The 15,924-nt window shown below is 42.5% G+C and overlaps 1 protein-coding gene across 2 annotated transcripts in view; it reads right to left on the reverse strand.

Moving 5' to 3' along the window:
• SETBP1 (SET binding protein 1) overlaps positions 1–15,924 on the reverse strand; it is a 264,875-nt gene that overhangs the window by 203,294 nt on the left and 45,657 nt on the right. For both annotated transcript variants that reach the window (XM_065656408.1, XM_065656407.1), the window contains exon 3: positions 10,210–10,293. In XM_065656408.1, the coding sequence (XP_065512480.1) occupies positions 10,210–10,293 (84 nt within the window). The remainder of the gene's footprint in view (positions 1–10,209; positions 10,294–15,924) is intronic.

The raw sequence follows: 15,924 nt of genomic DNA on the forward strand, positions 1-15,924 counted from the left end.
CAGAATTAAAAAGGAGGACTCTTCCTGGTGTCACTGGAAACCACAGAGGATAAATCCAAATGACAGGGCTTAAGTTATGAATATGGGGAATTAGACATGAGAAGTAAAGCAGCTTATAATGACTCTCCCTTTTGGTCTTTGGTATATAAGCTTCACTATTGATTTTGAAATGCCCTGTCTTCACCCTAGAAGCTTCTTGAAAACAAAGTCTGAGAGTTTCTTCACCTTACAGCCTCTTCAGCATGATTTGATAATGATAAAAACAGAATATAAAAGCTTTTGCAGGCTGTTATTCATCAGGAATCATTCCCTTATTTTCTAAGTGCAACCACTGACCTCTAGGGAGGATGTTGAGAGAGATATTTCAATTGACTTCCTTATGAAGATAGCCACGGTTCAACTCAGAGCCCCTGTTTCCAACACAGTCAGTGGTGCCTCAACAACATGTCAGTCAGTCATCTAAAGTCAAACCATAGGAATGCCCTGCAAAACAGGCCTACAACGGCTCCAATCTTGCAAGACCGGAGAACAGATTTCATGAGAAGTGGCTAGCATCTCCTTATCTTCCTTGTTTACATGGGTACTCAGGAAGCCTCAGAACACTTGCACAAGTCTTGGCCCGTAACACCTATAGACAACACAAGTATTCATATCCAAATGGAAACTTCTGCACCACCTCATCATCACATGTTTTCCCATGCCTACAATGTGACAAGGTAAAAGAACAAGCAGCCCAGGGCGCATTGAGAAAGGCATATGTTGGGAAAGTTAATTTTATCATCTTTTCTGACCCCAGCTTCAGGGTAAGGTAATCACATTTCCCACTCAGTTGCAAAACATTTTGAGGTCTTTTTAAAGGGCTTGACATCAACTACCAAAATAGTCATGATGGGCATCCTCGATGGGACAAAACATGGGGCCTCATCCCTCACAGCTTTTCCCTATTTGCTCAGTCTTGATGTCATACATGTAGAGTCCAACCTGTTCCAACAAAGGAGTGAAATAACTACTCTGTCAAATATTAATAACTCACATCCTTGAAGAGATAAGACTAAGAAGGAAAACTAAGGTGAAATAACTTGGCTAAGTTTGTAGAACAGATCAGCATTGGAAAATGAGAGCCTTTTTCTCAGACGCTTACACCAATACTCAGCTGCTAGACTGGTCCTTCTACACTCCAAAAACAAACTTCGCTACCTGAGAAGGTCAATGAGGTTGTCCTGTGGCTTTTCATTTTCCTCTCCATATTCTTTCTCAACAACAACAAAAAAAAGCCATTACTATTCAATCATTTCTACATGTAAGATGCAGTTGCTAAAATGGTTTTGCACTTAACAGCTTCCAGTTGTAGACTAAATTGATGACACTTAAAATGTGCTCATGAGCCATAGTAGAATGGTTCCATTACAGCGGTGCCTTAATAATGTTGTGTTAGTTAAGGCTATGTTGTCTGGTTTTGAGGGTTTATAACCCAGCTGTGAATATATTCTCCACGCTGGAACCAGTTCCAGAGGGGATTTGGTCCTGCAGCAAATAATATGGCTTTTTCTTTTATTTTTTTCCTGCTTTAGATGAGATTTTTGTCTGGTTCTTTGTAAGGTATAACATTAAAAAAAATAAAGTAAAATAAAAAATAAAACATCTCTCTCTTGGGATGCTAGAAGGAGCCATGCTATATTTCAAGCTGGTGTTAACCTACCTCAGGTAAGGCCTACACCACGCAAATATGCAAGTACTCACCAGTCCTTAACATGAAGCATATCTGTACTGTTTCCATTGTTTTGTAAAGAGAGCTAAGGGAATAAAATCACACTTTTGCTTGCGTAGGAAACCTGTGGCAAACTGAGGGACTGAACCAGTATCTCTGAAGTGTGAGCTGACTCGGTAGACACTGGACTATTTCTTCCACCTGTTACAGACTTTCAAACTATACCTTGAATGACTTCTCCCCTTCACAAGGGATTTTTTTTTATTCTACAAAAACCACTTTGGTTACAGTTTTATTTGACAGAGCTTTCTGAGTGGTTTCCAGGAGGTAATGTTTAAAAAGCTGATTTTGACCTATACAAGGAAACTTTAAAGTCAAGGTACACATGTATCTTTGGCTGCTACTCTTTCTCACCAAACAAGACTAGTATACATGAACAAGAAACTCACAAAGTGGGATACAATGAAGAGTAAAAGGATATAGAGAGCAAAAGCCTGTTTGGATAGAGCAACACAAAAATGTTCCTATCAGCATGGTCAACCCATCATCAGAACAGGCTCCCATGAGAAAATCAAGAAGAGTCATCACCTGAGCTGCTGGAAAATTCAACTGAATAAATTTTCCGTGAATAACCAATATCACGACTGAATATTTGTTAAATGCAGAACAACCATATGGGGTACAATTCCAGACAGATGACCTGCTGAGATTTAAGACCTGAATTTCATCTTGTCTTTGACATTGACTCTGGTACAATGTGAGTAGAAGGAGGGTGCAAACTGGCACCATTCTCCTTGGGTAGCATTCTGCACCCATGCCGTGATAGGTGTGAAGTGCTCCACAAAGCTGCAAGCAGAACACTCCAATCAATGAGTGGGTCCTTCTCTCCATCTGCCACCCTCTATAAAGCCTTTGCACTTTCCTTGCACCTGACAGCTCTCAGCAGCTCTGAGTTTGCAGGAACCTCAGTGTAGATGGGATCTGGATCCACGTGGCATGTGTCATCTAAAAGGTGGTTAACTGATAGTGACCCTGCCATGGTGTCTTCACACATTGACATCTGCTAAGAGGAAATGGGAACAAGATAGAGTGGGAAAGACAGCAAATGCAGCCCAAATGCCAGAGGATGATGGGAAAAGCTGGCCCTTACAATGTCATAATCAAATGGGCAAGGCTAAATATTCACCGATGCATTTTCCTCATTCATCTGCATGTAGTCCCTGCCCTGGCTGAGTCTCCTCACAGCAGGTAAGGTGCTAACATGGAGGGCATGGACCTCTTGGAGTTGCTCAGTAGTGCAGCTTCTCTCTTTTGATTCTTTCCCTCTCTGCCCATGTAGAGAGATCAGTGAAAACAACAAAATAGTTATCAATGCTCCCTGGGATTGCAGAGCCTGAAATGACATGAGACAGCATTTTCTTTGGCTGCTTTAGTTCTCTTTTAGCACACTGCTGCGTGTTTGCCTTTGAGGAGTATAAATGACCCTTTCAAATTCAGGATTTGAGGCCGATGATGACAATTGATAACACTAATTTTTTTCATGTGTGAAGCACTTTTCATTCAGAGGGTTCCCAAATTGCTTTTCAAAACTGTACAGCTTCCCTTCATCCACCACCAAAATGAATCTAACACTCCAAGGTGGAACAAAGGACCCATCAATGCAAGGTGGTAGTACATAGCAATTTAGGGCAGGAAGTGAAGAATAATGTGTCCTACTGAGGGTGCAGGGTCAAGTCAAGTTGGCAGAATACATATCCTGAATGAGAGCCTGGACAAAACATCATCGCCAGGACGCATATGCTCCAACTCAGGAGGGAAAGTGCCATGGGATCATCACTCACTAGGAAAGGTCAGGAACCTAAGTTTTACATCTCAAACTGAGGCAGGGCACCATGTTAAAACACACATTCAGAACTGAACCAAAAGAAAAAGAAAAAAAAGATTGCTGACTATCATTTCTGAAGCCTTTCCTGCAAAAGAGGGAACTACAAGTTTTTTGGTCCCCCATTTCCTGTAGAAAGGAAGGGTTCTATTGAACTTCAGTCTACACTGTGCTACACTTTACAGGAAGCCAAACCCATTTTGAAATTAATATGAACTCTAAGAGGAGACCACAAGGTGGGAAACTCTTGAAGTGAGTACAAGACTATTCATAAAATGAGTGAGAAAAGGAAATAGGTGATTATAAAAGGTCATTAGAAATGTCAGCTTAGTATTGTATGAAGGGAGGTGTAGCCCACTGCAACACAAACCTAATACAGCTGAACTTGCTAGGGACACCCATAACCTCAATCTCTTTTGTTCAGAGACTCAGGTTTAGGAAGTTTCTTTCATAACATCATCCCTCCAACACTTAGATAAATCTAAAAAATGGGCACTTATCCATCCAACTCCTGTTTCACAACTGCTTCAATTCCACACAACAAACGAATGAAACCAAACAACTTTCTCAGATACCAGCAACACAAATTCTCAGCACTAGACTCAGTAATTACCAAAGCACAACTACTGTATGAAACTTGGAGGTCCAGAGAAAAGGCAGCTGGTGAGTTTCTCATTTAAATACCTTTTGTCTCCAGTCAGATTCCATTGAGAGGAAGAGATTTCCAGCTTTTAAAAAAGTTTTCTGCTATTAGATTTTCTACAACATCTTGTTTCACCAAGTGGAAAGGTTTTCCCGCTATAGCACCACCAGCAGCAAGATAATTGTGGTGAGTGAATGGAAAAACACAGGTTGTCCACCTTGCTGAGACCAACACTCATATTATGGGACAAGAAAATATTCTGATATGGCAGCAGGAACAAGATGCAGAAGTATATGAGTGAGTATTTTGAAAAACAAAAGATTAATTGGTGGGATGAGGATAATGACAGAGCTAAAAGGTTTGCTTTTAATAGATACCAGTGCCAAAAGTGATGTAATTATCAGTGGTGCTATTATGTATGTAACAGTTCCCTGAGACCTCAAAGGACCGGATGATCTAGGACAGTTTCCTACAGTCTGATGCTCCTTGTATGATCATCTCGCCTGCTTTATTCCAAGAACAATATGTTTTTAAGGATGCTTTACTACCTAGACATCTCACACATTTAACATTGTCTCCTTTTGTGTTATACTTTTTGTTTTAGCTTTTTATAACTTGTGCAGAACCCAGTGATTTTTCAAGCAGATATTCAAACTCCGCCATAAACTGGGAGCAGGAGATGGTGGACCGCGTACCTTCACTCTCCCAGTCATCCCCTCCTGCTTTCTTCCACTCATATATTTCCAAGTTAGCCAATGCTTTCATTTATTTTTATTACTCTTATTTCTTTTGGTGGAGACAAACTTTAACCATAGGGGTATGACCCAAACTTGCTCAGATGGAGTACAGAAGCCTTTGCACTCCCTCATTTCGTGCTTTGGTGCATTTCTTGCTGACAGGTGGGAGAATGCAAGGGAGAGCCAGAAAAGCAAAGGTAGATTCTCTGAAACCTGGTCTCAGCCCTCTGCTATGACCTCATCAGATATTACAGCACCGGCTACCAAAGGAACTTAGCTCTGATACAGTTCAGGCCAGGCCAGTTAGCTATTTAAAGAGGTGGGTTTATTTATACACTTTTTACCCTCCTTCCCTCCCGTCCTAACTCCCCCCCTGTTTTTTAAGACGGGAAATTGCCAGTAGCCCTGAGCACGTAAAATCTGACAGCAGTTTACCAGATAATTTGTATTGGTCTCTTTGTCTTTGCTGGTACTTTTATTCTTCAATAAATTCCTCCAACCGTTAAACAATGTTACTCCCACAACAACTTTGGCAGAGATCAAAAGAGTGTGGCAGGTTTGCTCCAAGTTTCTACTGCTTCCCTCCAGGTATCGAAGAGCTAGATGGAGACAAAAGACATTTTTATTTCCCTTGCTCTCTTCTAAAGGGTTTTGTCCTGGATTTCCATACAGTCAATGAAAACATTTTTGAAAGTACTTAAGGTGGAGCTTTGGGGGTGAGGGGTTTGGAGAGATTAGTTTCAATCTAGTACTTAAGTCATTGTGCTTTTGTCGAAATAATGATGGCATCCATTGATCGTACTGCCCCACATACTTTGAAAGAATTTGTAGTGCTAGGAAAACCAGAAAATTGTAAATTAAAGTACTGTCTACTCTCAGCAGACCTCCAGTGACACAAGTGGTAAGGAGATAGATAGATAGATAGGTAGATAGATAGATAGATAGACAGACAGACAGACAGACAGATAGACAGATAGATAAACAAGATTGCGATCCCCATTCCAGACCTGGAGGGAGAAGCTGGACTCCTCACAACTTCGTGCGTAAGACATACACTGCTGCACTGACACAGCACAGTGTTTCTTCATGGAATGCAGAAATCCTCAAAAAGATGGTTGGTTTGGGGTCTGCTTGGGACAATCAGAGTCCCAGAGAGCTCAGCCCATTTGCAGTCTTAACAGCTGCTGAAATCTGCTGCAGCCACTAGATTAGACCCTAAAACCTTTTCCTTGCAATGACTGTGTGTGCATTAGGTTATACTGGGATCTACCTAAGTTTAAAAGAGAAAATCAAACAGACAAATAACAAAGCATCAGAGAGATTATTTCATCCCCAACACTGCACTCAAGCTTTGGAAAGAGGCAAACTCTCAGGAGACTGCAGGGGAAAGGAGGACATTCAGAAGAGGCTGAAGTAGCCCGCAGGGGAAGCTGCCTATTTCATTTCTGGAACGTGAACCATGTGCGTCTATTTTTAATTCTGAACCAAGTTCTTCTGCCTCCTGCCAGAAGTCCTGAGCCCTGTGCCGGTGCAACAAGAGCAGTGGCCCAGCCATCCCCTAATAGCTATTACTTCTTAATAAAGAGCAGCACTTAAGCAAGGGATGAGGTTACTGTCGGAGGGGTCATGATTAATAATGATTAATCTGATCCTTGCCAACATGAACTGGATCCACCATTCACTAAATAATTACTCTGCAGCATGGATACCGTTTCCAGAGGAGGCATACATTTGCCATATTAAAACCAAAAACAAACAGGACAGGAGGATCAGACTTCTCAGTAACTCCTGAGCTCACATGAGCCACCAGAAAAGCTAAGCAAAGAGAAAAAAGAAAAAAAAAATCAAAGGGTAAGAGCAGTTAAACATTGACGAGCTGCCTACCTTTTGGGAGAAGCAGTGGAAAACAAATAAAACTAAACCCTGAGAAGGCAGAGATGCATGTGCTGAGAATATGGAGTGCTCTACTACTTCTGGTTCTCAACCTGATGCATACATGCACATTATTTGTCCACCCACATATTTTTCCCTTGTTTTTAAATGACATTTTACTTTCATCAGAAAGTACACAAATGAAATCACTCCCTGGGAACCCTCTTTCCTGCTATGTGTTAATATACTACTTACCACAAGGAAATCCTAGACCAGGATTGCCATTCTTATGCAACAACGCACCTCAAATATTAAGCAACAGTAAGATAATTTATGGGGAGGTATAAATTACTGGGAAGCTAATAACCACTCTGAAGAGCATATATGAATCTTACAATTACAGTAGGATGCTTGTGGTACAGAGACTGGGTTCTGGGCCTTGGAGCACAGATGAATTTCACTCCCACAAAGCACACAAACAACTGGCAATGGTGCCAATGGCAGTCAAGGACATGAGGGTTTTTCTGGCAAGAGGTGACCATATTTTGGGACTCCTCTCAGTCATACTACTTCAGCAACCCAAAGCTTCATCAAGACCATTCATGGAGGATGGGAGTCTAGTTCTTCAATGTGCTCAGGTGTATTTCCTTTGAGGTTTTCAAAGATTTTGTAGGATTTATATTGTGCTGCTTAGCCTTCCAGCTCATCTTGCAGAGTTTAATTTGGACTGAGAGGCCACACAAAATAGACCACTGGTGCCTCTCCTGTTCTGGTGCAAATCCAGCATGAAGGTTGGGATCCTTGTGACTGTTGTGAAATCTCAGCCCTCTTTGTGAGCCTCTTTGTGCTTTTACCCTTGACAGTGATGGGGCCAGGTTTTACACCCTGGTGGCTCGCACCATGGAAAATACCATGCAGATATGTGACTTTGGATGCCAGACTTGGGGAAGTAGATCTCAGGTCAAGGATGTTAAGGTGCTTTCTCTTCTAGAAGCATGCTAGAGAAATGCTAGTAAATGAAATCCTCAGCAATGGGGTCATGACTTCATTCAGCTGGAGATTTTCACTGATGGGGCAGTGTGTCCAAGACTTTTTACAAGTTTCCAAATTGACTTGAAATAATAATTCACAAAAAATCAGCCAAAAAGTAGCTGGTTAGTCCCAAACCTTTAAATAGTTAACGGTACAAAAAAATACATAAAAGCCTCAACAACAATAACAAAGGAAAAACTTAAAATTCTGAGACAGGGCACAGGAGGAGAGGGTAAATCTTGGCAAACAAAACTAAATCAAGTGCAGTGTTTTTCCCCTTCACAAAGTGAAAAAAGCTGTTCCTAAAATAATGCTTCCTTGGTTTTCTGGCAATTAGTGTCCTGAGGATTAGCCTACAATCGTCGGCAAGTGTTTGCCTTTCCCAGCCAATGTCACCATAGGAGTCATACAAGGCCCAGGCGATAATTTATAAGCCAAGCTGAGGTCCTGCATTCGCAGACAAATGTTCCATGCTGCCATCCACCCTCCTGAGCTAGTTTTCTCCCCATCCACCTCCTGTCCCCTGAAATACTGACAGGACCCTGCCAGAGGCACAACGAAAGAGTGTTACAGCCTGTGGAGAAGCACTTGCCTGATAATTTATGCTGATCCAGCAAAAAAAAGAATTACTGGGACAATCATCACATCACTAGACATTAAAATCAGACTTCGGAAAGTAACAAAAAAGCAAAGAATAATTTCTCACAGTCCTAGAAAACATTTAAGAGAATGGGATATTTTTTCCCTTCCAGAAAACTGTTTCTTACATTATGATTAAACTATTGCCATCAATGAGGCTTAGGTCCAACACTCAGGGTTTGTTAGAGATGGTGTTTTGTAAAATCCCTCTGCAATCAAGATGTTCCCATTTCATTTTTAATCTCTGCTACAAGTGGTCTGACCCTGCTCTGCTCCTGTGATAAATCAAGATTGATTCAACCAGAGTACATCAACATACAAAAGAGTAAAATTGGTAAAAGTGTTTCCTTCCTAAATTAATTTTCTCCTGGTGTGTTAGGACATCAGCATGAGAAAATTAAGCTTGTATTTGAGAGAATCTGCAGCTATTCTTTAAATAAAATAATATGAATCCTTGTCTCAATGGTGAACTGATAGTATGGCTTATGACAACAAATTCGTTATTTTGAAAATACTAATTAAAAAAAATCAAAGACTCATTCCTACAAAGCATTTATAAGTGTGACCCATCTTCCTCACAACAAAGCCCACTGAAGGATAGATAAATCTGCTCTCAGATCTTCTCAGACATTAACAAAACAAGGGCTCATAGACATTGTTATTAATTAGGGTTGATGAACACACATGTTGCAAATCAAAAGCATTTTTCCTCTTGAGAACTGATCTCTTTCCCCATTAGTAAATTATCAGGAGTTCCTGGGGCTTCATGGACACTGTTTGAATCTGCTTCAGGTCTGTACCTGGTCACATGTTTTTCACAAGGTGCATTAGGGAGCAAAGTTATTTGATATTTTAGAACAACTGTTTCACTCTGCCATATTTAACATTGAATGGCTCACTATAAAATGTTTCTGCCCAAATCAAATTTTATTTCACCTTTGGAATAAATGATCTCTGAATTCGAACTTCTATTTAGCTACAAAGCCAGAAGGCCATAATAACAGAAAATTTAGACAGGGTCAAAATTGTCTGGCCTGAATAAGTGCAAAATGGTAGGAGGTAGGAAGAGACCACCAGTTGTCTGTTGTTCAGAGTGCAGTCCACCTTGCTTGCAATTACTGAACCCACAAGTGGTCCCACTGACATCAATTTCACCAATTTTAGAATAAGGAGACATTTATTCCAAGTAATGAATATTGAAACCTGGACATAGATTGTGAACAAGTTTTTACATGTCTATCACGAGGAACCTCAATAAAGAATGTTCTTGTGGTGGTGTCACTTCAGAACAAAAGCATGCAAAGAATCACTTGTTTCTCTGTAACTATCACCCATCCAGGCAGCTACAGTATGAGACCAAAGGTTGCATCCATTTAGCCAGCAAAGAAGTGCAATATTCTTTAAGAAAGGCGTTGCCTGGGGTGGACATTTATAAAGAAACAGAATTCATGAATAAATAAACCAGATGGGGATATATCAGGCTAAGGCATTAACAGCTCGTAGTGCAATGAATCTCTGATCTTGCTTGAGAGTTTTTCTATAAATAACAAATACGAAAACATTAATGTTGTATCACTGTCACTCATACCAAAGACTTTGTTTGTCCAGGGACACTGATATGCAATAGCACAGTTCAAATGAATCAGATGTTAACACATTCTTTTATTTCCACCATTTAAGGTACATATTGACTGACCTGATCTGAGTCTTTCACTTGAGCATTTTTCCCTTTTCTGCAACCACAACTCATGAGCAGTTTTGCATCTCCAATGACTTTTCCCTGCAAGAGATAAGGCAAGAAAAACGTCAGCACAATCTGAACCACTGAAGACCAAGTGGCTTGTATTTATGATGAGAAGCAGGGGAAGAAAGGACATTAGTGAAACCTGTGGACTCATCCCGCATTGCTGGGAGATATCCTTCCACAGAGGAGTAGCTCCCAAACTGCCAAAGAGACTGCCCCAAAAGCCAAACATCACAGCATCAGGGATGTCACATAGGCAGGGGCAGAAGGAAAGCAAGGTGTGCCGAAAACCACAGTGGAAATAAGGGCAAGCCAAGCTGAAAAGAAACAGGTTATTTTAACCAAAAGTTTTCATACACGTACATGAACAGCAACAAGTCTACCACACTCAGGAAGCACAATTACCAAACTGGAGTGACCTGAGGTAAAGCTCATATACCAGCATTTCTGCTCACCATTGCCATGATAGTTATTACTTTCTCCTAGTATGGCTAGATTGGGTGAAATAAAGTCTACAGGTGTGAGTTGTCCACATTTGGATGACTCGTCCATGTAACCACTGGCAAGTCCTTGCCAAGAATTCAAGAGTCCACCCTCACCTAACACTGCAGTTTGCTCACAGAGATCCTGTGGCAATGATAACACAGTAGGGCCAAAGGAGATTTCCAAAGAAACTGTGTCCCCTCTCCTTCCTTTTGCCTACAGACAACAGTTTGGGAAATATGCTGAGCTCAAACACCCCCTTTTCTTTGACAACTCACCAAGTTGACTGAACATGATCCTAGCAGCAAGGTTCCTCATGTTAACCTGGTTATTTTCTGGGGATTATTTGAGTCACTTTGGATCTTCACCAAAGCATTTTTGGAGCTTATCAGACCTGGACATCATGATAAATCACCATGGTAGGAAAGGTCTGGTCCAGATTTGGTGAAAATACTCCTTGAGCTCAAACAGTAACACAACTAATTGAGTCCCCACAAACCCAGCACCATCACTTGCTTTCCCATAGACACACATAGACAAAGACGCTGTCATTTTTCAGACTTTTGCCCTCTGCAGCTGAAAAATAAACATTCTCAGCATCTGCTGGGCAACAGAGGGAGAATCTGCTTGTATGCAGACGTGAATAGCCACGATATTTCAGCTGGATGAATTTATATGGAAAAAAAGACTGTAACATTAAAGCAGTTAATGAGTTTAGCTAAGTGGAAGCACTCTGCCCTAAATGATGACGAATAGAAAGGGCACGATTAAAAGGAATTGTAACCATTGCTCAATGTCAGGGCACAACAGAGAGATGACTCTTGGTAGCAAGAATTACAAACAGGCAGATAAACTTCTGGTCACCTCAGGTGAGCCTGCAACCTGCCAGGTGTGGTGAGGTCTCTTACTTGGTGGCCCCAGCATCTTCTGAATCCCAGCAAGGTCAGATAATGTGCAAAAATTGTCTTTTTACCTCCTTCCAAAAGAGATGCTGAGAAAAAAAAAAAAAAAAAAAAAAAAAAAAGAAGACACTGAAAAGGCTGTACCTACACCTGATACCTAATCAAAATGCCCAATGTGTTTGGACTGCTGATTGCAACCTACCAAACTTTGAGGTTTTCGGGGGACTACTTCCAAGTGGCATTCACTGCCTGTGACACCCATCTATCAAAGCTATTTTGCTTTTGATCTATTACTACAATCCTTCAACAATTACTTTGCAATCTCTCGAATTCAAATAAACACCCTTCAGAAAGAAGCGATTAAACTGACATTTAAAGCTATTGTATTAAATTATGTTAGAAATAGGAAACTGAGGCACAAGGATGTGTCTTACCAAAGAAGATTTTCTAGACACCCCACGGTATATGAGACAAGTTAGAGATACAAAAGGACACTCACTCATTTCCTAACAGGCAGCTGGTGGACAGCCAGTATACCTTAAGTTGCCTATAGCACCAACATATATACATGTTTAGAAAACTGGATCCGTACATTACTTGCTGATGGTCAACCTGTCCCAGTATCCACTGTGAAGTCATTATGTTGAAAAAGATACTCCAGCACTTCTTACACCACAAACCAAGGAAAAACTCCCATGTTTAGAACCTTCTCTGGCTTGAAGGATACACTGTCATGCAACCCAGACTCATAGCAAATCATGGCCATGTTCTCCCGTCTGGCTGGAAGTATAGAACCATAGAATCATAGAACAGTTTGGGTTGGCAGGGATCTCCAAAGCTCACCCAGTGTCACCCTTGCCATGAGCAGGGACATCTGCACCAGCTCAGGTTGCTCAGAGCCCCGTCCAGCCTGGCCTGGGATGTCTCCAGGGATGGTTCATCCACCACCTCTCTGCCCAACCTGAGACAGGCTCTCACCACCCTCAGTGTCAAAAATTTCTTCTTCATGTCTAGCCATGACATCCCAGGCTGGTGCAGTGCAGGGAATGGACATTTTTTGTGGCCAGCCAAGGTGGCTGGTGGCACCTCCTCAATGGGACCCTTCACTCTTGGTACAGATTTCTTGTGCCAGGACTACAATGAGCTCCTACAGAAAATAAGAGGGACAAGTCTTCTCTTGATATCCTAATCTTTCTAGATTATCACCAGCTTTATTTAACAGAGAGAAATTGCAAGGCATTGCCCATAATCACCTGGAAAATCAAGAGCAGAGGGGGAATATGAACCCAAAACTTGGTAGTTTTTTTTCTTTTTCCCTGACAGTACAAGAATGCAGGGGCTCTTCCATTCCCTAAAAAAAGCAAACAAAAGCAAGGCACTGAATTAACAATCTCATCTCCTTTCCAATCACAGATGCACCACTCCTAATGCGCTTAGCTTGAATTAGGTACAACCAGCATCTTTTTTTTAGGAAAGCTTATTATGAGCAGATGCTTAATTTGGGGATAGGTGTCTAACGTTAGGCAGCTAAGTTGAAAGGCAAAATAAAAAAAAGCATATGGACAACATTTGCAGCCAGTCGCAACTCTGTTCAAGAGCAGATGGAGGCCTTGTCATTCAGGGGTTTCCTCGCATACATGAAGCAGTTCAGTGGGGATAGGGAAAGGGGCTTCTGTTTGGATGCTTCTGTCTGGAACCAGATTAGAAGAAAGCATGCTTTTCCACAGCACACGCCTTGTGTTACATTAAACATGCATATGCAACTTCAGCTTTTATTCAGCGATCTGAAACAGAGCCCTCCAGGGTGCTCAAGGTCAGTGGGTTTTTGTTTGTTTATCCGTATGATATTTTACAGTTTCTAGTGCTCAAGGATTTTGTTAAGAAATTAAAACACCTCACAGGGGCTATCCTGCTGTGGTTGTTGCCTCCTTATACATCCCTCCCTTCTCTGTCCAGCAGCTCATGATGCTTGCAGAAGAGGGAGAGGAGAACACCGCAAAGAAAGGAGCCTCATCTCACTGAGTACTACAGATGTTCAGTCTTAATTTATGGGGCATCATTCCCACAATTTGTGGCATTTTAATAACAGGATTGGGGAGGAGCACAGTGATCTTGAAAGCTCACAGATGTATTGCTACTGAACGATCCTATGCTGCCTGTTGTTGATGTGATGCTCTGGTTTAGAAGCAGGTGGGCACAAAGATGTCTGATGGAGGAGCTCGTTTTGCCTTCAGCTGGCTCCCACCCATCATCAGACATCCCTTTCCCAAAGCAAAGAGTAGGAAGGCTCCTCGGCAAGAACCGAAGGTTGAAGCACATATATGCCATTATCCCACCTCTTCCAGGGAGTATCGCTTGCCTCACCCTCCTCTTTGCACCACAGGATCCAGCAGTTGGCCAAAGTTAGCAGAAAAAGAAGAAAAATAATAATAGCAATAGTAACGGGGTTAATTATCTCTGCTGCATGGGTGACAGGAGCTGATCAGTTGCCAGTTTTAACAGCCTGCGGTCAAGAAACATCAAACTGCGTCACCCAGAAGTCAAATGAGGGCCGGTCACAACTCGCTTCACACCAACGGCTCCTGGCGGGGGAGGCGCGGGGACAAACAAATCACCATGGCAGCCCCAGAGGCCATGGCAGTCCCTCGTGGGGCTGCCAGCCCTGTTTAAAGCAGTTGAACATGAGGCACATGGCATTGGTGGGCCTCCATGGAGCTGCCAGGCTCTGTGCTCCAGAGGAGCTGGCTGGGATTGACTGGGGGATCCTGTCTTCCTGCTACTCTCCCCAGTCTGCATCTGGAAGGATCAGCTCGAGACATGGGCTTAGCTTTGCAGCACCATGCCATGCACCTTGCAGCTGCTGGCAGATCCAGCTGGGCTCTGGCCCACTTGGTTCCCATCAGCCTTCCTCGGTTTTGAGCAACAGCCATCAAAAATACTAGCTGTAGGCTCACCCCAAGGAGCTGGCACAACCCGTCACCACTTGGCCCCTGAAAGGTCTCACTGGCCACACCTGGCTGTCAGCTGTTCATGCTCTATCTCTCCTGCCTTGCAATACCCTCAAATTGTCCCCTGCTAACAGATGGAAACGTGAGGTGATGCAAGATAACTGAGCCTTGGCCCATGGCAACCTGGCGAAGAGCACAGCTTCTAGCGTGGCCTTTCCAAGGCTTTTATCAGCGTTTCAGCTGCTGAAGCGGCCTGGCTCTCGAGGCAGAAGTACTTTTCTTTGTGAAGCTGAGCTGAGCAGCCCTTCAGTCTCTTCCCTTTTCTTCCTCTCCTGTCTTATGCCATCAAAATACCTCTCCAGCATGATACCCACCTAAAAACAGCGATCGTGCCTGCTCAGGAACGACAAGCGTGTAGGGAGGTGATGCTATCCTTCTGTGACTCCTTCTCCATCTATCCAAATATCCCAATGTTTCCAGGACCAAAGAACACATTTGCAGCCTGACAGACTGCACCAGGCAGGCTGTGCAGTTCAGACTGCTGTCCTGACACTGCGCTTAATAGTTATTTTTAAATAAAATTGTTACTGTTTTTCACTATGGGCTACTTAGTAACAAGCCAAAAGGAACATAGTGTTTTTATTATTTCTTTTTTTCCCTTAGAGTCATAGCTCTGTTTTTCACAAAAAAGAAAATGCGTATAACGCTGCAACAGTGAACCCTAAAAAAATAACCCCACAGGGGAATAAATGACTTTGGAAAGAACAACATATTCAGTGTTTATGTTTATTACACTGTTCTGTCAGGGTGATCCATGCGTCTTGAAGAACTGGTGCCCAAGTTCCTGCAGTGGTAGAGTGGGAGAGGAGAAGGGGGGAAACGAAGGGAAATGAGAACTGAATCCAAGGTGGAGGCAAGCAGCAGTACAACAGACAGCTGGTGTTTGGGTGGTGGTAAATCACCCTGAAATGAGCCTCTTCCCTCAGCTCAATGAGGCCTAAACAACAAAGGAAGGCACAGCTTGCAGCCGGACAGCCTGCTAGCCAACCACAGACACACATGACAGCTTCATTCAGGAGCCCGGAGTCAATACAAAAGCTTCGAAATCAATCCGACATCCTGCGACCTCAAACAATGCGCCAAATCTTCTCAGAATTGGAGCCCCAAATGAGGGGGAGCAGCATTCAAGGGAGATCAAACCACAGGGCTTGGCATTGAAAGGGACTAAAAAGGAGAAGAATGTTCCCAGTTTATTAATGGCGAGGTCTGGCCGGCTGCATCCCAGCCGCCATAGGTTACGTTCATTAAAGGGCAGCGCTTTGCACGTATTGTGC

This window comes from Caloenas nicobarica, chromosome Z (genome assembly GCF_036013445.1).
Source record: "Caloenas nicobarica isolate bCalNic1 chromosome Z, bCalNic1.hap1, whole genome shotgun sequence".
Taxonomy (NCBI): Eukaryota; Metazoa; Chordata; class Aves; order Columbiformes; family Columbidae; genus Caloenas; species Caloenas nicobarica.